The sequence below is a fragment of the Phoenix dactylifera genome, chromosome 16, assembly GCF_051530095.1.
Source record: "Phoenix dactylifera cultivar Ajwa chromosome 16, Ajwa_hap1_PhDact_Kaust_v1.1, whole genome shotgun sequence".
NCBI classification, from domain to species: domain Eukaryota; kingdom Viridiplantae; phylum Streptophyta; class Magnoliopsida; order Arecales; family Arecaceae; genus Phoenix; species Phoenix dactylifera.
The window spans coordinates 17,464,782-17,488,576 of record NC_143205.1 but is presented as its reverse complement, the minus strand read 5'-3'; the positions used below and the strand labels follow the sequence as shown (position 1 = coordinate 17,488,576).

Here is a 23,795-nt window from a genome sequence, read left to right as displayed (position 1 = left end):
AAAACAGAAAAAAACGAAGGAAAAATGGAAAAAAATAGAAAGATGGGACCTCTTCCCACATAAAATGATCGCTTCTTTTTCTTTTCGTTTCTTTTTCTTTTCATTTCTTTTTCTTTTTTAGAGATATGTGGGATAGGGTTTGAGATCGTGGCTTGCTTGGGAAGAGGAACTTGCTTTGGTGCTTGAGATATGTGGTATTGGAATTTTATTTGGGAGGCTTTGTTTGTTTGTTATTGAATAAAGTAGATGGTTGCTGGTTGTATAGGCTATTGTTGGTCGCTGTTATTATTATATATTGGAACTTATTGCTTGTTGTAGTGATTATATATATATAAACTTAGTATTGGTTGTTCGGAGTTTTGATATAAAAACAGCGAACCAAGAAGGTTCACTTGCTGTTTGATTTCTGTTTGTAGTGATTTTATATATGTGAACTTATTCCTGTTTGAAGCATTCATTTCCTAAATTTATTCTCTCGATAATTCACAGTAAACCTTGCTGAATTGTTCTTGAATGCCAGACTCATGACTATAGCGCATCATACCACTTCTAGATTTCATTTATATAATATCAAAATTGACTGGGCGGGTTTGGGTATCTAAATAATCCAACCTGAATAATGGACGAGTTTGGCTACCAGACAGATTTACCATTTTTTGACGGAACAAGTTTGGAATTTTTGGATAATTTTTTAATCAGATTAGGGATGGGTCCAGATGGTAGACTTTTAAATAGGTTCAAATATATATAAAATAAGTTTTGTAAGTACTGTATCCATGGCTATTTCTAGACTCGTGCCAAACTAATTTTAATTATATTTTTAGCTATGCGAGGCTCCCGATTCGGCCCACCCGTAAGTCTACTAAAAATAGGGCTGAAAATGAGCTCGGGCCGAGATTCGGGCTAGGTCCGAAAGAGTTCCGATCGGATTTGAGTTTAAATGTAGAGCATATTTATTTTTGAGGTTGGGCTCTTGTATGTCATTGGCATAACCCGAAACGGAACCCAAATTCAGGCCCGAATCTTATTTTTGTATATTGTTATTTAGAAAGAATATGAAGAAATAAAAGACAAATTAAAATGAGTTTAGCTGAGTATAATATATTATGTATCGGTAGGAGAGAGCTGTGAAGGAATATTTTTAAATATTAAACTTCAACGGTCCAGGCTGGATTTATTTTTGGTTCAAATGAGTAATTCAGTGCTCAGGCCAGGCTCAGGCCTAAATTATCTATAATTTTTGGGCCTAAACTCAGTCTAAAGCCTAAAAACAAAATTTGGTCCAGGTCCAGATAAGGGCATAGCCCGGCCCAGCCCACTTCTAGTCTCTGAAAATAAGAAAACAAAAACTGGCCTGGACAATTAAGCTGGATGATGGCTAGCTTCTTACTCTCCCCGCCGGCTGCTGCCGGCCCTCGCTGCGCCCTCCGCAACGGTCACGGCGGCGGCAAGCGTACACACCGCCTCCTCTCATCCCTCGACGCTGCCGCAGATCCCTCCGCCGCCGACCGCCTCATACGGAAGTTCGTCGCCGCCTCCTCCAAGTCCACCGCCCTCCACACCCTCTCTCGCCTCCTCTCCCTCTCCTCCCCCTTCTCCCTCCCGGTAATTCCCCGACTCGTTCTCCCTCAAATTATCCACGGTAACAAAATCTTTTCGAAAATTGAAGAAAGCTTTCATTTTTGTGTAGATTTATAGAAGAATCAGCGAGGCCATTTGGTTCAAATGGAACCCCAAGCTCGCTGCCGCCATGGCCGCCGTGCTCGTGAACCAGGGCCGCGCCGCCGAGGCTGAAAGCCTAATCTCGGAATCGGTCTCCAGGCTTAATTCCGATCTAGAAATCTCCCTCTTCTACTGCGACCTCATCGAGGCCTTCTCCGAGCGCGGATTGAAGGACTTGGCTCTTGATTTCTACTTTCGTTTGCGTGAAATGCCGTGCTCTAGGAGGAAGCCCTACGAATCGATGATTAAGGCCCTCTGCTTGATGGGATTGCCGGTTGATGCCGAGGAGAAGCTAAAGGAGATGGCTTTGCTAGGATTCAGGCCTTCACCTTTTGAGTTCAGGCTGGTCTTGCAGAGCTACGGGAAGTTGGGGTCTTTCGCAGAGATGAGAAGGGTTCTTGGGATAATGGAGGATGCTGGATTGGCCGTCGACACGATTTGCACCAATGTTGTTCTTTCTTGCTATGGTGATCATGGGGAGCTCGCCGAAATGGTTTCTTGGATTAGGAAGATGAAGAAATTGGGTGTTGGTTTCTCAATTCGGACATTTAACGTTGTGTTGAATTCATGCCCAACAATTATTTCAATAGTACAGGATGCTAAGCATTTTCCTCTTTCAATTGCGGCTTTGGTCAAGAAGGTGGAGGAGGATTCTCCGTCGCCGGATGAAGCATTGCTGGTTAGGGAGCTGGTTGGGTCATCAGTTTTGGTTGACATTTTGGAGTGGTCTCCTAATGAAGGGAAGTTGGACTTGCATGGGTTTCATGTGTCTTCTGCGTATGTGATCTTATTACAGTGGATGGAGGAGCTGAGAATGAGGTTCAGGGTGGATGAAGTTGTTCCTCTGGAAATCTCAGTTGTTTGTGGATCGGGCAAGAAAAGTGATAAAATTGGGGAATCTCCAGTGAAAATGCTGGTTTCAGAGATGATGTTTCAGTTGAATAGCTCAATGAGGATAGATAGGAAGAATGCTGGTCGATTTGTAGCACGGGGAAAGGCAGTGCGGGACTGGTTATGCTAGTAATGAACTATCTAACTCAATCCATTTGACAGCTTGTGCTACAGCGGCTTGTAGGTGCATTATCTTGCCCTATAAATCCTTGATTTGCTTGTAAGCTATGGCAATTGATTATTCTGATTCTTAATCTTTCATTTCGGACCATTTGTTTCTGAAATGATGCCATATATGGATGATGAACTAACAGTTCTTGTGAAATGATATCGCAGTAGCAGATTTAGAGATCATTTTACTGCTTCCATTGACCTGTTTGTTTTCTTCTTATTTTGCACTGATGCATGCTAGGTTAGTCTTCATGTTGCTCTTCTTTATTATAAAATGACACTGCATGAGTAGATCTTGCTAGCAAGTTTTCTCCATGGAATTCTTATGATGGTCGTGAATTGGTTACTCAGCTTGATTTGCAGCCTACAATATCAGCTAAAACCAAATATTTTCTCTCAGTTCCAACATCGAGCCAAATCTTCTGAAACATAAATTGATTCGTCGAAGTCTGCAGCTCCTCTTCCTCTTCTTTCTCAAGTTTTTCTGTTACCTACAGCCATCAAAATAGAATGTTCTCTTCTTCATTATAAAATGACACTGTGCAGGTAGATTTAGATAGCAAGTTTTCTGCATGGAACTCGTATGATGGTCATGAATAGGTTACTCAGCCTGATTTGGAGCCTATGATATCAGCTAAAACCAAATATTTCCTGTCAGTTATGACATCGAGCCAAATCATTGAAACATAAACAGAGTTGTTGAAGTCTGCAGCTCCTCTTCCTCTTCCTTATCAAGTTTTGCTATTACCTGCAGCCATCAAAATAGCAAGTGCAATATATCTCATTTTAGATTTATCCCTTTCTCCCTATAGAAGAGTCAATGGATGTTATAAAGTTATATCTTTCTAGCGTCAACTTAACCATGGTTTGCCGTACCAGCCCGAACCGGACGGTATAGGGCGCACTATACCAATTCGGTACCGGTACCCGGTATGGGAGGCGTACCGATACTCAATCTGCCGAAAATATTTCGTACAATACCATACCAACACAATACTAATGTAGCATTAATACGGAGTAGCGGCGAATTTTGAACTCAACAGTTGCTTGATCTAGCCTAACATTGAAAAACACGGTCTTCTCCTCTATTCCTTTTTTTAAAAAAAATATCTAACAAATTTGATTTATTTGCAAATTTGACAAGTTTAGTAATTTCTGTGAAACACATGCAAGAATTCTGCTTGATATCGGTGTAGGACTGGCTCATACCTTCACAAATTTGATGGCATGTTAAGTGAAAGGATTACGAATTCTGTAAGGACCTATTCAAAATTTTTTCCTTCATGAACAATATGAAAACAGTTGTTAGTACTAGTATTCAGTATGTGTGATCAACGTGACTGATTCACGAAGTACTTTATAAGTAGCCAAGATCTTATCGGTGATAAAATGATTTGAATTTGATTTTTTTTTTAACAATCAATTTTTTTTTTTTTTTATGAATCGATAATGCAGTACTGTAATTATGGATGTATCTATCTTGCCTTAATACTCTAGAATCTTATCTGGAAGAGGAGGGAGAAATCCATTAACTGGCCTTCCTACATAAAAAAGAGAAGTAAAATAAATATTTCTCAGCACCATACATTTTCTTTCACCACACTATGCAAAACATGAAAGGTATAGTGTCTAATATTACACTCCCAATTTAGCTATCCTCAGAGTGAAGGTGAACTCTTGGCATACATCGCTTATTGAAACAGAGACTTGCTTCTGATCAAGCAAACTTAACATATACATCATAACATTCCACAAAACAAACCGATATATAGAAGTTCTGAAAGCAAACACCATGGTAACAGAAAATAGAAGAGCAGAGGTTCTGCACATAACTCAAAATGATCTGATTATTTGTGGGCCACTGAAATTGGATTGCAGATGATCAAGGAGTAGAAGAAGAAGGACCTGATGGAGACAAAGTGATGGAAGTGGAGTTTTTGACTAATGCAAAGCCACGATTCAATGTGGTTTGCTAGATAGCAGACTGCAGAGGCTGGTTACTTTGTAGGAGTGGAAGAATCTTTTTTATTGGTTTGCTCGCCAGTAGGGCCGGTTTGAGGGGTCAGCCCACTAGCAGCTGATGATTGAGAGGTAGACTGACCGGAAGCTGGTTCAGCAGTTGATGAGGCAATAGAATCTGGTTGTTGTGGTTTTGATTGGTCATTAGGAGCAGCTGTTTGAGGGTTTTGCTGATCATTGGAGCTTGGTTGAACAGTTGACGGAGCCCCTTCTTTTGGTTGAGATGTTGACTGAGTACCTGTTTCTGTTTGGAAGTTGGGCTCAGTATTTGGAGTAGCCTGTTGAGGTTTAGACTGGGTCCCAACAGAATCTTCTTTAGTTTTTGATGGAACATCTGAATCTGTTTGAGAGTTTTGCAGGGTATTTGAACCTGGTTGTGGGTTTGAGGTAGCAGATGTGGTTGATTGAGCATTCAGGTCTTGCTGAGGCTTTGTCTGGATGTTGGATTCTGTTTCAGAGCTTAGGTTGGCAGTTGTACTTGCTGGTTGAGGACCAGACTTCATAGTACTGGATGGTGGAGTCATGGTCTCACCAGTATTGGCCGGTGGCTGGCTGCTAGGAGTGGCTTGTTGAGGTGTTGACTGGTTTCCAGCAGAATCTTGTTTATCTTTTGATGAAACATTCACATCTGTCTCAGAGCTTTGCTGGGTACTCTGACTTGGTTGCAGGTTTAGTGTACTTGATGTGTCTGACTGAGCATTCAGATCAGGCCGAGGCTTTTGCCGGGTGTTGGGATCTTGTTGAGGGGTTAGGTTGGTAGCAATATTGGCTGGTGGACTGGCGATCTCAGCAGTAGGGGGTGTACTCAGGGAAGGCTGAGCAGCAGAGGCTGGTTGAGGATTAGACTTCACACCGGGTGCTGTCTGATCTGGTTGAGTGGCAGTGTGAGAAATGGGAGCTGCTTGTGTTGTAGACTGGGAAATAGAAGATGATTCACTGGTGGACTCAGTGGTAGGAGTCTTTGATGCAGTTTGAACTGTTTGGACTGATGATTGATCACTCGTAGCAGGTTCACCAGCGGACTGCATATCAGGAGCTCGCTGAGTGATTGACTGGGCAGTGGGTGTGGGTTGAGAAGCTGACTGGGTAACACTATCTGGCTGTGAATTTGATTGCGACTTATCCTGGGTGCTATGAGGGCGTGGAGGAGCAGGTTGAGTAGTAGTCTGTGCAGCTTCAGGTGCGGATTTAGCTGGTGGAAAAGCTTGAGTAGACTGATTAATTGGTTGTATGGAAGAGATTTCAGCATTGTCCAGTTCACGGATTGACTTACTTGGAGGGGTTGTGGTAGGCTTGGTGGAATAGTTGGCTGGTTGAAGGCTTGGCTGGTCGGTTGAGGCTGGTGGAACTTCTTGTTTCTCTGGCTCGGTTGTAGAGGATGCTCTTGAGGTAGTCTGAACAGTGGACTCAGGTTGAGGGGTTGCCTGAGTGGGAGGAGCTTGTTGAGGTCTTGATTCAGCCAGAGCAGACTGAGGGTGTGGAGGAGCAGGTTGAGTGGTAGTTTGTGCAGCTTCAGGTGCTGATTCAGCCGGTGGAGAAGATTGAGTAGACTAATTAATTAGTTGTATGGAAGACATTTCAGCATTTTCCAGTTTAGGGATCGACTTACTTGGAGGGATTGTGGTAGGCTTGCTGGAATTGTTGGCTGGTTGAAGACTTGGCTGGTCGGGTGAGGCTGGTGGAGCTGGTTGTTTTTCAGGCGCGGTAGCGGAAGCTGGGCTTGTGGTAGGCTGAACAATGGACTCAAATTCAGGAGTTGACTGAGTGGGAGGAGCTCGTTGAGATTTTGATTCAGCTGGAGCAGACTTAGAGCGTGGAGGAGCAGGTTGAGTAGTAGTCTGTGCAGCTTCAGGTGCTGATTCAGCTGGTTGAGAAAATTGAATAGACTGATTAATTGCTTGTAAGAAAGATATTTAAGCATTTTCCTGTTCACAGGTTGACTTACTTGGAGGGGTTGTGGTAGGCTTGGTGGAATGGTTGGCTGGTTGAAGGCTTGGCTGGTCGGTTGAGGCTGGTGGAGCTAGTTGTTTTTCAGGCTCTGTAGCAGAGGCTGCTTTTGGGGTAGGCTGAACAGTGGACTCAAGTTCAGGAGTTGACTGAGTGGGAAGAGCTTGTTGAGATCTTGTTTCAGCTGGAGCAGACTGAGAGTGTGGAGGAGCAGGTTGAGTAGTAGTCTCTGCAGCTTCAGGTGCTGATTCAGCTGGTGGAAAAAATTTAGTAGACTGATTAATTGCTTGTAAGAAATACATTTCAGCATTTTTCTGTTTATGGGTTTACTTACTTGGAGGGGTTGTGGTAGGCTTGGCGGAATGGTTGGTTGGCTGAAGACTTGGCTGGTCAGTTGAGGCTGGTGGAGTTGGTTGTTTTTCGGGCTCAGTAACAGAGGTTGGTCTTGTGGTGGGCTGAACAGTGGACTCGGGTTCAGGGGTTAACTTAGTGGGAGGAGCTTGTTGAGATCTTGTTTCAGCTGGAGCAGACTGAGAGTGTGGAGGAGCAGGTTGAGTAGTAGTCTCTGCAGCTTCAGGTGCTGATTCAGCTGGTGGAGAAAATTGAGTAGACTGATTAATTGCTTGTAAGAAATGCATTTCAGCATTTTTCTGTTTATGGGTTTACTTACTTGGAGGGGTTGTGGTAGGCTTGGCGGAATGGTTGGTTGGCTGAAGACTTGGCTGATCAGTTGAGGCTGGTGGAGTTGGTTGTTTTTCGGGCTCAGTAACAGAGGTTGGTCTTGTGGTGGGCTGAACAGTGGACTCGGGTTCAGGGGTTAACTTAGTGGGAGGAGCTTGTTGAGATCTTGTTTCAGCTGGAGCAGACTGAGAGTGTGGAGGAGCAGGTTGAGTAGTAGTCTCTGCAGCTTCAGGTGCTGATTCAGCTGGTGGAGAAAATTCAGTAGACTGATTAATTGCTCGTATGAAATACATTTCAGCATTTTTCTGTTTATGGGTTTACTTACTTGGAGGGGTTGTGGTAGGCTTGGCGGAATGGTTGGTTGGCTGAAGACTTCGCTGGTCAGTTGAGGCTGGTGGAGTTGGTTGTTTTTCAGGCTCAGTAACAGAGGTTGGTCTTGTGGTGGGCTGAACAGTGGACTCGGGTTCAGGGGTTAACTTAGTGGGAGGAGCTTGTTGAGATCTTGTTTCAGCTGGAGCAGACTGAGAGTGTGGAGGAGCAGGTTGAGTAGTAGTCTCTGCAGCTTCAGGTGCTGATTCAGCTGGTGGAGAAAATTGAGTAGACTAATTAATTGCTTGTAAAAAATACATTTCAGCATTTTTCTGTTTATGGGTTTACTTACTTGGAGGGGTTGTGGTAGGCTTGGCGGAATGGTTGGTTGGCTGAAGACTTGGCTGGTCAGTTGAGGCTGGTGGAGTTGGTTGTTTTTCAGGCTCGGCAACAGAGGTTGGTCTTGTGGTGGGCTGAACAGTGGACTCGGGTTCAGCGGTTAACTTAGTGGGAGGAGCTTGTTGAGGTCTTGATTCAACAGAGGAAGCAGGACCTGGCTGGGTGGTTGTCTGTGCATCTGGAGCTGGTTCAGTTTTCGGTGCAGGAGGAGGAGCTGTTGGTGGCAAAGTTGTCTGAGAAGGTGGAGCTTTGGGTGTAGTAGTTTGAGGAGGGACTGCTTCTGTTGTTGCTGGGGCAGTGGATTGAGGAGCCTGCGGTGTAGTATCTGGTGGAGGAGCAGTTGGTTTGGTCAGAGCTCTTTCAGGACTATCCTTTGATTGCGGAACAGCTTGAACAGTCATGGGAGTCTGGATAACATGGGCTACTTTGATTGGTTCTGTTCCACGAGATTTAGAAAATAGCAGAGTGGAGGTCTCTTGAGATGTAGCAGCATCTTCGGTATCAGCATGCTCATGCAGCACATCAACCTCATTCAGTAATTCTACCACATTCAACCATGAAGGCCGCGCTGAGATATCCTCCCACCATCTTCTGACATTCTTCCTTGAGTCAAAGAGGTAGCCCCATTGTTGGGAGTCTGCAAGGTAGTACGAGTTGGGGAGATGTGAGAGATCTGCCAGAGTAAATTCATTACCTGCTAGGAACTTGTTCTCGCTTAGTCTTTGTTCATAAACATCCAGGACCCTTGCCAGCTTCTGTTCATTCTGGGTGATAAGAGCTGTGTCTTGTTTGTTGAGGCCTATGAGGGGGGCAAAGGCCAGGTGGAAGACCAGTTCCCAGCTCGGAGGGTCAAAGCTCTGCTCCTCTGACTTCAGCCATTGTTCGATGCAAGCCCTTTCTAGGAGATCTCTTCCCAGCAGATATCTGTTCCCACGCTCTGCATACTTCTCTGTAATATAGCGGCATATTGCTCTGGATTCTGAGAAACAGTAAACCTCATGTTATCACTTTTAGTACGTTTGCCTGCTAAAAGTTCTTAATCTCGATCGCTTAAGATCCGCCATTTAGGACAGGATGGTGGTTTCTGTTTGGTTTCTAAACATTGGCTTGTTATGTAGCAGATTATTGCTCTCTAACTACTAGATTTTAAGATTGGTCTTGTGAACTTAAATTAGCTTCCTTTTTTCTCGCTGGATGACAAAATTAGATTTTAAGAAGTATTTGGTTAGAGGCTCATCAAAGACTTGGCAGGACCAGAGATGGTTATGGTTTGGACTTTGATTTCCTGACAAATGGAATGAAGAGGAAATTCATGTAAATCAAAATTAGAATGCATTACCGGAAAGAAACTCTCTTCCATTTTCAAACCCACGGACAAGGACTTGGTTTGGTGCCTGCTCAAGAAGAAGAAGACATTACAGAGCGAGAAGTTGCAAGCATTACAAACTGGAGCCATGTACTATATGTGGCCACTGGATATCCAATGGCTCAACAAATTGCGAGGTACTTCCTTGAGAAAGCTCTCGCTGGACCAGGGACGAAATTTCAAACTCTTGAGGTGGAGATGAGCTACCTGGAGCTTGAGGAGGTCGGGGGACATTCTCTGGCCCTCGTACATGTCAATGAGCTTAAAGTCGACGGCCTTCTCATTGAGACATGCAAGCACCCTCGACACACCTGGTAAGACGGGCTTCCAATAGTACACCTCCACTATCGGTGACGTCGCCATGAACAAGATGTCGCAGTGGAACATCAGTTACTGCATCTCTCTGGGACATTATGTAAATGGAGTTGGCATTACAAACTTCGCCGAGCAAGCAAAGAAGATGCTAGGACACAGTGAGAAAGGGTAAGAATTAAGAAAAGAAGATAGAATAAAAAAAAGAAAAAGGAGAAAGGAAAAAGAAAAAGGAAAAGGGAAAGGAGGGATAGCTTGGGGGCTTTGTGTGCATCTTATAAACTTCGGTTTCAGTGTATGTTGTTTAGCTTAAACTGCTGGATTTTCAGAAAATCCTCGAATTAGTGGGCGTGTATTAGCTGAGTTTGTGAAGTTAACTGGTTCTGGTGTTGCACTATAACGCAGATTGGAGCCATTTTTTAAAGGCTATCGTAGCCCCACCAACCTCAAGGCCTGGTTGTTTGTGTGTTGACATATGTGTCACCTATTTTAAATGGACAATTAAGTTTAAGAACAAAGGAGAGATAATAGGGTGAAAAAGGACTTAAACATTGTAATGTATAGACCAAAGTTCGCCGTCTCGGTACCGAACTTCGTATCTGTGCCATACTAGTACAGCATTAGTATGGTATGGTATAAATTTTTTTTGATGTACCGAGTGTCGGTATATTATCTGTATCGGTACCGATATCGAAACGGTATGATATGATACGCTCTGTACCGTTCGATTCGAGCTGGTACAGCAAATTTTGGTGTAGACTTTGGTGCAGCATTGTTTCATAAGGGTTGTTGTAATGGTATAATGACAGTTATAACCGCTCCGGCCTACTACATGACATGTTATAATGACTCTAGATATTTTTTAATTTTTAATTTTAAAAATTATTTATTCTGTTAGCAGTTACATGATCTATTTAATTGCTATTATCTGTTCTTCTTCATTATGATGACTAATAACAACCATTATAAACGTGATTATTTTAATCATGAAAATTCTAGCCAAACAGTGTACTGGACTTTTAATGGTTTGGGTTCATCAGCAAGGAATATTGATTTAATCAGAACTAAGAAAAGCTATGATGCGCCAGTGGATCGCAAAAAATACTTGTCGGGCGCATGATACTGGCATGCCTGCTCGTGATTAAATCACCTGTCTAATCACATCTGTAATCACGAGTTAGCATAATCCTGCGTCCATCATGGCAGGGGCTTTTGAAATTATGATGTTTGATGGACAGCATAAAGGATTAAATCAAAAAAGAGACTGCACAGCAAAAGAAAAAGTCTCATGGTTGCTTGCAGCAAGCTAAAGCATCATGGTCCGCGGGAATCATATCCATCCAAGGAAAACCGTAGGGCCGGGAATTATTTTTTCTTTTACCAATATGATTTCTAATAAAATTTTTAGAAAAAGGATGTCTAAAATAGTATTTTTGGCATGTTTGGTTGACCATGTAAAAGTGACAGATTTTCAGAGTGCTTATGTTTGGTTAATCATCCACTTTTCTAGAAAAGTTATGTGTAATTCTTATTATACCCTTAATAAAAATTAGATCTTTAATACCTCTTTAATGCTGAAGGGTTTTTTTGGAAAAAAAATAAAAATAGAATGATTTTCGACTCATATAAAAATAATTTTTTAATGTTTCTCATAGAGAAAATTTTTCCATAAAATGTGAGAATCATATTTCAATGAAAATACATTTTTTTTTTTTTTTTTGCTAAACAAAAAGGGGAAGAGGGGGGAAGGGCAAGCCCACCCCGCGTAGCAGCCCCACACTGGGCCCCCACCCCGCCAGGAGCATGTTCGATGCGGGCAGAATGACCGTTTGGTATAGGCCCAGCTCACCAGACCCCAGCCATATTTTACTCATACCCTCCCCATCCGTGGCCCCGGCTCAGTTACCCCACTGGGCCCTGGCACGAGTACCCCGTGTGAGTACGTCACACCTGGCACCACCCAGGCTACCAGCCGACCAGTAGCACTTCCAGACCCCGTGTCCAGGCGCAGGGCATCCGGTCCCCAGATTTAATCGACGCCCGTGCGTTTCGAACCTGGAACCACTTGGTTAGAAGCAAACGCCCCGTTCCAACTGGGCTACCACCTTGGTGGTGAAAATACAATTTTTCCAGCTCTCTTTTTTGAAAACTTTAATTAAACAAGAGGTATCTTATTACTTTTTTATTGACCATACTTTTCCTCCTTCTTTTTCTGCGAACCAAACAAGCCCGAAGTGTTCGTAGTTTTGTTTGCCTTGGCAACTTCTTCAGCAGCCTCTATGCGCAACTCATTGATAAATCGTTTTCGTGACGAGAAATGCTGTTGAAAAGAAAAACCTGCATGCAAGTCTAGCACAGAGAACCTTCAGTGCTTTAGTCTTCAACAAGGCGTAACTTCTTCGTACCGCAATGGGGCATCCATGATTAGGGGCTTAGTGCATCCACGACTACAAACAAATAACGAAAGAAAGACTCTGTCCACTGCTAATTATGGAAGGTCGCTACGTGGGACCAACAAAATAAAGGAAGTTATGCGTGTGAGTTCATGCAGGAAGAGAAAGAAAGACATAACGGAACTGATGAGCCTTGTCTCGCTAACTCTGGATGTTGCTGTTTGCACCCAAAGTATGTAAGTTAATGATTAGGCAATACCTTGCCCGCTCAAGTATTGAATCAGATGGATGAATGGGGAGGGCGGGGGATATTAAAAGATTTGCAGAAGAAAGAAAAACAAGAAAAAAAAGATAGAAAAGTGATTTTATTTCTCTGATCCATCCCATTCAGTAAGTTATATATACTCGTATACAGACTTCATATAAAGAAAATAATATAGACTGATACAGATTGTTATATGATCCCTAAAATTATTCTAACAAGATCGTACTAATAAAAAATAATAATATAGGTTGACACATAATCACGCTAATAAAGAAAAAAATTATGGATAACGCAGTGTGTTACGTGTTTCCTAAAATTATATGAACAAGTTGACACTCCAGCAGTCAGAATTCTTTCCTCATAAGAGGTTCCAATTTGAGTCTTGCACCGTACATCTCCCTGAAGAGAGAGAACAAAAAGAGAGAGAGAGAGAGAAAAAAAAAAAAATATATTTTTAACTCATTTGTTAACTCATCCCAACTCAGTTTATTAAATCAATCCCTTTTTTTCTTCTAATTAAGATGTCCTATGCATGCTAAAACACAAATTTTAGTTGGTTGGACGGCGATACTTGAAGCTTGCAGTTTCTTTATTTCAATTACCGACTTATAATATAAAGTTATTGGTCTAATCGGCAAAAGGCTAATAAAAAAAAATATTTGTTGTTATGATACAATTTGTGAACTATTGCTAGTTTGTGCATCTTCCAGCAAATCCTGGATGAATGCAGACTTTTTCAGCCAATGATAAATTATTTCTATTGGATAATTGGAGATCTCATTGTAATTTCACATAATATTAGAAACATCTATGAAAAGTTCAAGTTAGCCCTTCAGAAGCAACAAAGTAACATAAAGCTGGACCGGCAAAAGTGAACCTTGGTTGGGGGAAATGCATATAGCTAATCAGGTAGGTTTAGAAGCATGTATACAAATTCAAAATGAGGGACATGATCTTGTTCATAAAGAAAATGAAATTATAATAAAGTCCTTAACTAACTACCGCTTGGAAAATATGGAAAGAGGTCAAATTCAATTTCGAATTAGTAGATAAGCTGGATGAAGAGATAAAATAAATGCATATAATTCAATAATTCCTATTTGTTTTTCTAATTGATGCAATTAAACTCAGTCCAATCTATATACATTATATGGACTAGTTGAATCTAGCTCATCAATTTATCCAGGTTAATTTGTGGGCCAATAAAAAAAAAAAACGCATTTGTTTCTTTGAAACCTATGACATCAGGCAAGAAACCGTCGATAGATAATCAAATTATTATATGCTTCGGAAACGATATGAGGTGTTCGGAAATGATTACTTGAATAGGACAATCACTATAACTATAGCCCTTGGTGGATTTACTGAAGCGGCATAGTAATACAAAGCCTCTTCGCATTCATTAACCTCGCAATCATTCTCCATGCTTGATGATCAAAAAAAGAGCAGAAAGCCAGAAACCATAAACATCAAGTGTAACCGAGGAAGCAGCTCTTGAAAACTTCAACCTTAGGATTCTCAAACACCCGAATAAAGCTCTGAACTCAAAACAAATCCAAATCCAACTCAATGGTCAGCAAGAGCAACAGAGGACAAGTTCATTATTCACCTCAACAACAAACACAAACTTGAGATAAAATACTAGAAGAAGAAGCACTCAAGCCAGTGGAGCTTTTCGCATCTCGACGACTTTCTTCCAAGAAGGCCTGGCTGAAATCTCCTCCCACCACCTACCCACATTCTTCCGGGAAGTCAAGAGGTGGGCTCTATCAGCGGCAGTCACCAGGTAGTGGGCATTGGGGAGGTGAGAAAGATCAGCCAGGGAGAATTCATTCCCGGCCAGGAACCGGCATTCTCCGAGCCGGCGCTCGTAGACGTCGAGCACCTTCTTGAGCTTTGCCTCGCTCTCCCTGATGGCCGCGGGGTCTGCCTTCAGCTTCATGCTTGGGGCGAAGACCAGCTGGAAGACCAGTGCAGAGCTGGGGGGATTGAAGTTCTGGGCTTCTGCCTCTACCCACTGGTCCACCAAGGCCCGCCCCACTAGGCCACTTGGCCCACTTCCCATCAAGGACTTGTTGCCTTGGGCCGGGAACTTGTCACAGATATAACGGCAGATGGCCCTTGACTCTGCAGAGTATGCCATCAACTAAAACATCCTCCTCCCAAAATAAAAAAACGAATGATTTATATAAATCTAATATGGATACATCTAAGAAAGCCAAAATGTAGTATATCTCGACAAGCACTAAATAGCTTCCTCTCCCCAACCCAAATAGTATCTCCAGAGTGGTTGGCCACATATATGGCCACCCAGTCCGCAGCTGAGTTAGCCTCACCGTAGACATGCATATCAGCATTTCTTTTTTATTACAAATTATTAGCAATTATTATCTGTTCTTTTAACTCGGCAGTGAGTTTATTTAGATGTAAAGTGTCAACTGCTATAGTGGCTGTTGCTGGCCACGATGGCAAAAATTAATAACAGTGGAAAAATAACGAACGCTATCCTTCATGCACATTACTGTTTGCCAAATAAAACATTGTGAGATAATAATGTATTTTATATTTTTTTGAGGAAAATGATGTATTTTATACTTAAAATATAGAATTTATTTTAATGAACAATGGAGATGTTAACTAACAGTTCTGTCTTTCATTAAATGGATAGTGCAAAATAACAGCTATTATCTGAATTTGCATATATAAATAGCATATCTGGTCTTCAAAATATAACAGCAGTTAGAGTGCTCATTGTGTTGAGTTTCTCGAGAAAAATTATAGAAGGAGATCATTTGATTTTTCATACTTATAAATATGGCCTATATTTATTGAACATCCTGCAAAAATAGCCCGTTTTATCGGGTCATTATTTTGCAACAGCCAGATAAAGACATTTGTCTTGACCAATGCACACACATTGACTGATGAGGACCGAGGCACAGGGATAATGGTTTTTTTTTTTTTTTGGACCAAAATGATGATCTAGCAAAATTAAAAGGGATCATGTTCTCAAGAAAAATTAAAAACTTGCCAATTAAGTGGAGATTTTCTACAAAATTCCCGAGAAGAACGTAGTGTTATCATGAGAGGGAGATCGGGGTACGGACCGAAGAGAGTGGTGGAATCATCCTGTAAGGCAGGGACTTGGCCAAAGGGCTGTTGGAGAAATAGATGGAAGAGGAGATAAATAAATTAGGTGTTAATTGCTATCAAGAGAGGAAGAAAGCGTAAGCGTGTGGAAAGAGAGAGAGAGAGAGAGAGACCTGGAGTTTGAGGAAGTCGGGGGATTTGTGCTGGCCTTTGGACAAGTTAATGGGGAGGAGCTGGAACTCCACTTCCTTTTCCAGCAGGCAGGCCAGAACTCTCGACACCGCCGTCGACATTGGAGGGCCGTACACCTTCACACTCCCCATCTCTCTCTGTCTCCCTTCGCTCTTCAGCGAGTTTAAGGAAGAACAGTAGAAAAAATTCTCAAACCAGAGGCTAGTGTCTGTTCTTTGACCAAACCGGAAGGAAGGAAGCAGTAGGAAGCACATCTCTTATCTTGAGTGGGTACAACTTACAAGATGGATGGTTGGACGTTCGGCAAGGTGTCCGGCTCTTGGACCGCTGGTTTATAACTCCCTGACACCACGTTAGAGTGGCTTAAAACGATGACAAGTTGACATGATTTCAACCAACTAGTAGTTGCTGGAGATTGTTTAATTCAGATTAGTACCGATCAATTAGGCCAAAGGAGGCAAACATGACCTTGATAGATCTGGTTTTCTTTTAGGGTCGATGACTTTAAATCCGGATCTCCAACCATTTGCTAACCGGATCGGGTTGTATTCATGCAAAGTATTTGCAGACCCGTTGGGTAAGTTTTCCAGTTCATAGATTGTACTCTTCTAGATTGATACGTATAATGTATGAAAAATCAATATAAAGTTAATAGCTTTCTAGATTTCTTTGGCCTGTACAGGTTGGCGACAATACGAGGAACATTCTGATGCATGCAGTGTCTGAACTCCATTATATTGATCATCTTTCGGAGTTCAGTTCAAACTTCAGTTTCATAAGTGATAGTGAGTTTTTGAGGAGATCTCAATCTCCAGTGGAGAAATAGCAACCACCATTTCAATGAGAAGAGCAGGCTCAGCATGGATGTGCATTTCAGTGCTCTCAACAAGGTGGCCCTAAGATCAAGAAATTTGCACCATGTACATGCAAAAGAAACACATAACTACTAAAAGGAAAGATTGGAATGGACAAAATTTCCACCATGAAAGCAACCAAAAGCTCCCTCATGGTATATGTTCATATAAGCTCAGCCTAATTTATCATCAATCACACCATACCTCGAACTGAGAACTGAGTTTATCCAATTAGCTGCATGTTGTCCAAGTAGATGGTAACTGCATCGAGGATGCATTAGGCATGCGACGGACATTAACATCAAGTGGCAACATCCGGTACTCAATGTCAAGTTCCCTTAATAGTCTAATCATCTCCTGGACCACGAGCTCTCTCCTCTTCCATCTCTCTCCCATTTGTTGATAATTCATTCTGTGCTGCAACCAGATTGATACCTTCAACCTGTTCATGTCGTCTATATCTCTGAGCATGACTGTAGGATTAGGATGCCAATGGTCCTTCTTTCTCTCAATAAACCTGAAATAGTTACAGCAGAGAGAGAATTCAAATTACACAAGCAAGTATGATAGATCATGGCTACAGGAAACTATTCAAGGTATGCGGATGCGGTCCGAGCGAAGCAGTGAATACCAAATGCTTGGAGGCTGACTAGGCAATGCAAAGTAGAGAACGAAAGTACTCAAATTCATATATGCTTTTAGGGGTTTATTTTCTCATAGAAAGACAGTATGTTTCCTGCTAAAGAGGTGGGTGCATAATTAGTGGGCTCAATCGTGTGAGCACCGGGGAACAAAACATAACCTTCATTTTTCCATCAAGAAAGAGGGACAAAATATAATCAGTGCCCGAAATCTACAAGATTCATATGGTGACAGGATATGCTAGTGACTGAGCTAGCATAATTTATAACTGCATTCTTCTGAAGAGTCAAGGAATAAACAGGCAGAAGCTCTGAAACAACCTAAAAAGCAAAAACTGGATGTTAATCAATAAAATGCAGTAAATAGCAAGTTTAAGATTAAATAAAATTTAATTCTGAAAAAGAAAAAAGTATACTGGATGTTTCAATGGACGAGGAAATGACTTGGTTAAAACCATTAGAGTTACCTATCAATGTAGGAACCTAAAGGTGATCTTAGATTTTTAAAAAAATATAGTCTCTTCTGGAACAGCTCGTCGTTGGCAGATATTGGGTGGGTAATACTTCTATTTCTAGCATGGAGCATAAATGGATCTTATTTTCAGCCTCGTGATTTTTCAATCACATACTCTACAAATTTCCTTTAGTTTTATGTTTCAGATTAAAGCGACAAGTAGATCTTACCATTTGGACAGAACTTTAGATGAAGAAGTTTTTATCATGCTAGTAGGTCTTAACTTTTGGACAAATCTTTAGATGAAGAAGTTTTTATCATACTTACTCCTTTATTCTTTCTTTCATGACAGCAAGCTTTTCCACTGGAGTTGCAACATGAATGCAGAAATCAATTGAATCTCCCATATCTGGACTTCTATAGATGTTTCCAATAGGTACGGTAGCAAGCACACTGTTCGGATATATAATCTTCTGGTTATCATACCTTAGAAAAACTGTTGTCAAGATATTCATCTCTTCAACAACCATCTGAAAAACATTGTCGCAACTCTTGATGACTTGCAAAACTCAAGACAGAAGAAAACACCAGTAACATGTCAGGTTATAATTCTTTACCTGTAGTCCTTCCACTTCACAGCGATCGCCAACATCAAAAGGGTGAGTCACGAATAAGAAAATAATGGCTTCAAAGACTGTCTTCAATGTGTTTCCAAAAACAAAAGTTACCAGAAGCAGCTGAGAGCTAATGAAAACAAAAAACTGGGTTGGCGCAAAGCCTAGAATGAGAAGCCATATACAGCCCACAATAACAACTACTACTATGTTTGCCATTAGGTGGAGCTTGTTCACCGCTGTTTTGGTATCATTTAATGTGAAAGATAGAGCTCTACGTTCTCTGAAAGCATGAATCTGCAATAGAAACCAACTCTAAAGAACTTTTTACATTTTAATACTAATTTGTCATTTATTTATACCAATAGCATAATATCTTTTGGTCAGAGTATAAGAAATACAAGAAAACAAGATTCCTTACCACCCAATTCTTGAGAGACTTCTTACTGACTCTGTTGCTTACTTGATCACTTTCAATCAGGTTCATAGTTTTCAGAGCTTCATCTATCTTCATGAAACGCATCAGATCTACCAAGTAGATGTACCTTAAAACATTCGTAAAAATTTATAACTCATGACTATAGAAATGTATAGGTCATATATCTATGTAGTAGATGTACCTTGTAGATTAGCTCTAAAGTTTCAATACTAGCTAAGCAAAAGTTTACAAGTATTACAGAATGCAATGAGAAGAACACAAACAAAGAAAGCAAGTGCTGGATCATGAATTGCATATGAATAAAATATAAATTGATACTAACTCGAATAACATTGAATTGCTATTCTAATAACAAACATCAAGTCATTAGAATTTGAGCCCCGACAATGATTATTAGAAATCAAATGGTAGAACAATTTTGCTGGAGAAAGGGGGATGCAACATATCTTTCCTGCTAATTTTTACTACATTGTTATATATCCACAGCCAAATTTAGAGATATTCTAGCTTAATTGGAATAGCACAGCAAAGAAAATTTCAGTACCCAAACAATCAAAGTCTAGGCTTCTCAAAGCAGTTTTATTTGCATCCAGATCAAAAATATCTTCTGAGAGTAAACTTATCTTGGTTTGCTTCTCTGTATTTTTCAGTATGGTGCCAGAAATCTTAGGTGCCTTGTGCATTATCCAATAACCACAGTTTCCCTTCCCTGATGGCTTTGATGTCTCATGTACCAATTATGAACTGTTGATACCATTATCTATCAGCCATATGGATTCTGTCATTTTCTTGAGAAGAATATGTATTTGTCAATTTTGACAAGTTATTCCACAAAACTAGCAAGAATCATAAAGTTATCCACATAAAAGTTTACATGGAAGTCAAAAATTAACATAATAAATATGGTCTTACATAAAATCATAGCTCCTCTTGAGATCACCAAGCATATGACCATCAACAAATCCACCAATTACAGGTCTCTGAGGAGCTATCAAGTTCTAATACTGCAAAATGTCATATAAACAACTTGATTGTACTTACATACTCATGAAAAGGCTATCAATTTTTCACCAGGATGTTATATCTTATAAAGGACATTCAAGTCTGAGTACATACCAAGTGACATTTTATTAAGTTTTGTCGACAAAAGTTAGAACAAGCATGTATAATATGGATTTTTCTCCCTATTTAAATTAGATGGCACCATAGAGAGAGTAAAACATCCTATAATAGGCACTTCATCCCATACATGTTTAAAGCATGGTCTATCTGTATACTTATGTATAAGCACATAAAATTCCATTTTTTGGCCCAGTAGCATTTAATACATGACTAATTTAAGCATTCAGTCTCTCTTCTTCCATGGATCACCTTTGCTGTTCTATCCTCACTCTAGGTCATAAGATCTACTTCAGGATCTGTTTTGTTTTCATTGTTACAAGTTTCTTAGACACTTCACAGGTTTAATTCACTTAGAAATGGCTTAATAATTTGACTCTTCATATTTTAGCAATAACATTATGAACCTGAGGGTTCAGGTTGTATCTTTCATGCAAAAGAATAATTGATCTTCTTTTGTGACATTGACCATTGGATCTCGCTATGCACAGCTCTCGAAGCACTGAAATTCCATTCATCCATCTGCTCAAATCTTGAAGCGAGCATTATGCGATCCAACGGTTGATTCGTGCAAAGAAGGGTGAATCCTTCTTTCGCGCGAAAGATGCAACCCCTTCCCTGAACCTAACCTCGACTTTTTGCTGAATATGCAGCTTCCGCCGTACCCCTTGGTGTAGTCTTGGCATTGAGTTCAAGTAACAGTGTCAAAGATAGTGTGGTAGGATATATCAATGTCTCCACACTAGCACATATATACCTCTATTTCCCTTCTTATGCAGAGGTCTGACTCATTTAATATGTTTTGGCCACTTTGTTGCCACATTTCCCATGTAAGAAGAAGTAGAATCTCATTGTTAACAAGCTGAATTTAGGGATAATGGCGGCAAAATTAAAAGGAAAGCAAGACTTACTGAGCACCAGGCCTGGCCACATTGCTGAAGATCTTCTTGGCAGCAGCCTTGGCCTCGAATTCGCTCTGTATCTCTGTCGTTGACTCATCCTCTGCACCAGCATTTGGCATCTGCTCGTCGAGCAACATCAACCTCCCATACATGACCATCTTCATCAGCCTCTTCATGTTCCAAGCTGACACATTCTTCTGGTTCAGCTTGTGGAGGTGGTCAATCGTGATCCCCTCATTCTTCTGGCCGGTAGCCTCCTTCTTCGAGGTCGTCTTCGAATATCCCACATTCTTCCCAATCTGCAAGCTCTTGCTCCGCATTGTAGCTGATCTGAGCTCGGTAGGCACAGCAGCCCCTGCACTCTGGAGCTTCTCCACCTCCGTGAAGAAGCAGTCCTCCTCCTCCTCCCTGGCGTGCTGGATTTCAATCTGGGGAGGACCAGAGAGGGTCTGGATCACATACTGGTTGAAGAGGTTCTCCTGGATGCGTTCAAAGTAGGTGCTCACATGGAAGGAGGAAGCCAGAGCTTTCACAAGAACGGTTTTTGCGAGCCACATAAGCGTTGCTACTAAGAAACAGAGCAGGATTTCGGAGACAATGGTGAGAGCTGGGCTCTTGGTTTCGCGTTCGACCTTGTTGTCGAAGAGCAGGCTCCAGGCGAGGAGGACGAGGCCGAGCCAGATGCAGTTCTGGACGGCCTTCCGAACGCCGTAGACGAAGTAGAGGACGCGCTTGCGGAGGAGGAAGCTGCGTTCGAGGAAGAAGACAGCGACGCGGATGGCCCAACCGGAGACGAGGCGGCCGGAGACGAGGACGAGGGCGAGGAGCTCCCACTTCCAGAGGCGGAGGCCCCAGAAGGCCTTCCGCCGGAAGGCGGCGACGGAGAGGCTGCAGGCGAGGGCGGCGAGGATGAGAACAAGGCTCGCCCACTCGAGGATGGTGCGCCGCTGGAATCGGCCGCGCTTGAAGTTCTCTTCGGCGGGGGTGTCCTCGTCGAAGAAGGGGTCCTCGTCATCGTCGTCGGCCGGCCGGCCGAGGAGCCCAGAACGGAGCTGCTCCGACGGATTCGGAGACCGATCGCGCTTCTTGCCGTCGTCCGCCGGCGGAGGAGGAGGAGGCGCGGGGTCCAGCAGCCGCGACCGAGTCTTGGCCCGGAGAAGGGTCGAGCTCCGCCGCCGGAAGGAGGCATTCGACGTGCACCGGATGACCTCCGCGCCACCGTCCCGGTCGCCGTCATCGGAGGTGGAGGAGGGATCGTCGACCGAGAGGCGGAGCTCTCTGGAAGCAGAGTCCAGGTTTGAAAAGGGTGGCCCCCTCGGCCCGTTCGCGCCGAAACCAGCGTCAAGATTCGATCTTTTCCCACCGGGAAGAAGCGTCGACGGTGGATCATCGCTGATCTCCACTCCATGGCTCTCCTGGTCCTGGTTCTGGCTTCCAAAGCTGAACTCCGAACGGCTTCCACCAATCGTTCCGAGGACTCCATCCTCCCAAAAATCGTAGCTTGCTTCCCTCCAAACCTTGCTGCTACTATTGTTGTTGTTGGTAATGGTTGTGATGGTGGTGGTGGAGGAGGAGAAGGAGACGGGATGGTTGCCGGCGTCGCCGTCGATCTTGACGATGATGTCCGGGCGGCAGCCGGCGGCAGCGCCGTTCAAAAGGATGGGCGTCTCGTCGTGGCCGGAGTGGGGGAGGGAGGCGTGGGCGTCCATGGGGGAGGATCTCATGCCGCTTCTCCACCATTTGATTGGAGTAGGGGAGGAGAAAAGATTACAAGTAGGACTTTCTGTTTCTTTTTAAGGATTAAATTGGCGATTTTTCTCTTCTTTCCTTATACGTTTGATGAAGATTTCTTTCTGTTTTTATGGGTAGCAAGGTTCTTTATTTGGTACGCTTGCTGTCCGGGGAGTCGGTCTGCCATTGGAGAGAGAGGTGGAGGCGGGAGGGAAGGGCGAAGGAGCGGAGGAGCGGAGGGAAAGATTTGAAGGAGGGTACGTGTCAGCATGACATGGGTGGACACGCGTGCTGTCCGGGGAGTTGGGCTGCCATTGGAGAGAGAGGTGGAGGCGGGAGGGAAGGGCGAAGGAGAGGAGGGAAAGATTAAAGGAGGGCACGTGTCAGCATTACATGGGTGACACGCGTGCTGTCGGGGAGTTGGGCTGCCATCGGAGAGAGAGGTGGAGGCGGGAGGAAAGGGGGAAGGGGGATGGGGAAAGATTAAAAGGAGGGTACGTGTCAGCATTACATGGGTGGTGGGGGAAATGCTGTTTGGAATTGCATAGCTGATCTGCTCCAGAGTCTTTTGGAGAATGCGGTTAGGGAAGTGGTTTTGTAAAGTAACCTCAATATTTGGGTTTAATTACGGAAGTTGCGAATCCTTTCTTTTTTTGGTACATGAAGAAGTTGCGAATCTTGAGAGGTCTAATTAATGGACTAAGATTGGTGGGGGGATCTACGATTGCTAATTGCGCAGCTCGTCAGAAACCATGGACTACCGAAAGCAATGCAAGGGGCGATAAGAGGAATGTCCCCAGTGGACAACGCGAGAGGCGATGAGAGGAATATTCCGAACGGTCAACGCCATTGTTGAAAATCTGAAGAAAATATTGAAAAAAAAAAAACTTCTAGGCGTCCGTTAATTTCAGCAATGCAGCACACCTAAGTTTAACTTCATGAATAACAAATCCAAAAGGCCATGTCTAAACATAATTTCTATGTAACATTTTTTTCAAATTTTGAACCCAATAGTTGATAGGCACATTACCTATATCAGCTCCAAGATTACCGCAAATTATGTACAATTGTTTCAAATTAAAAAAATCAGACCGGGCAAACTTTGCATGATAAGAACATCCCAAGTTATTAAAAAAAAAACACTTAGGGATGAAAGTAGATCCATCCATCCGAATATCTAAAAACTGGTGTAATAATCATCAATTCTTATTTGAGTATCCAGTTTTGTTTATGATCTTATTTAATTTTATACAACTTTTAAAAAAAATAAATGATCAGAGTAAT

General features: G+C 42.4%; 4 protein-coding genes across 7 annotated transcripts; 1 reads left to right on the top strand and 3 right to left on the bottom strand.

The window, feature by feature from the left end:
• The first annotated feature begins 1,356 nt into the window (after positions 1–1,356).
• On the top strand, positions 1,357–9,310 carry LOC103701150 (pentatricopeptide (PPR) repeat-containing protein). Of its 3 annotated transcripts, none has more exons than XR_015973985.2 (3): positions 1,357–1,605; positions 1,691–2,797; positions 4,663–4,800. XR_015973985.2 is itself a non-coding variant. In XM_026802174.3 (2 exons), the coding sequence occupies exons 1-2, from the start codon at positions 1,372–1,374 to the stop codon at positions 2,741–2,743; spliced, it is 1,287 nt and encodes a 428-aa protein (XP_026657975.2). In that variant the 5' UTR covers positions 1,357–1,371; the 3' UTR covers positions 2,744–9,310. The 3 variants fall into 3 exon arrangements, 1 of the variants encoding a protein (XP_026657975.2); XR_015973986.2 differs by having other exon boundaries at positions 1,691–2,793; positions 4,663–4,793; XM_026802174.3 differs by having other exon boundaries at positions 1,691–9,310.
• LOC103701062 (uncharacterized) lies at positions 4,332–9,975 on the bottom strand. 2 transcript variants are annotated; one of them, XM_039117648.3, is made up of 10 exons: positions 9,713–9,953; positions 9,479–9,533; positions 8,093–9,118; positions 7,757–8,011; positions 7,421–7,675; positions 7,085–7,339; positions 6,749–7,003; positions 6,413–6,667; positions 6,077–6,322; positions 4,332–5,995 (listed from the first exon to the last, which is right to left on the bottom strand). In XM_039117648.3, exons 1-10 carry the CDS (start codon positions 9,890–9,892, stop codon positions 4,782–4,784), a joined length of 3,996 nt encoding a protein of 1,331 aa, XP_038973576.2. In that variant the 5' UTR covers positions 9,893–9,953; the 3' UTR covers positions 4,332–4,781. The 2 variants fall into 2 exon arrangements, with proteins under 2 accessions (XP_038973576.2, XP_038973575.2); XM_039117647.2 differs by having other exon boundaries at positions 4,332–6,322; positions 9,713–9,975.
• A 3,976-nt stretch (positions 9,976–13,951) lies between these two features.
• On the bottom strand, positions 13,952–16,049 carry LOC103701061 (glutathione S-transferase F11). Its single transcript, XM_017841334.4, has 3 exons — positions 15,739–16,049; positions 15,583–15,631; positions 13,952–14,602 (listed from the first exon to the last, which is right to left on the bottom strand). Exons 1-3 carry the CDS (start codon positions 16,009–16,011, stop codon positions 14,133–14,135), a joined length of 792 nt encoding a protein of 263 aa, XP_017696823.2. The 5' UTR covers positions 16,012–16,049; the 3' UTR covers positions 13,952–14,132.
• Positions 14,494–22,956, bottom strand: LOC103701149 (mechanosensitive ion channel protein 6). Its single transcript, XM_008783122.4, has 6 exons — positions 20,790–22,956; positions 18,742–18,865; positions 18,324–18,617; positions 18,034–18,236; positions 16,816–17,128; positions 14,494–14,602 (listed from the first exon to the last, which is right to left on the bottom strand). Exons 1-5 carry the CDS (start codon positions 22,502–22,504, stop codon positions 16,843–16,845), a joined length of 2,622 nt encoding a protein of 873 aa, XP_008781344.2. The 5' UTR covers positions 22,505–22,956; the 3' UTR covers positions 14,494–14,602; positions 16,816–16,842.
• Positions 22,957–23,795: the final 839 nt, after the last annotated feature.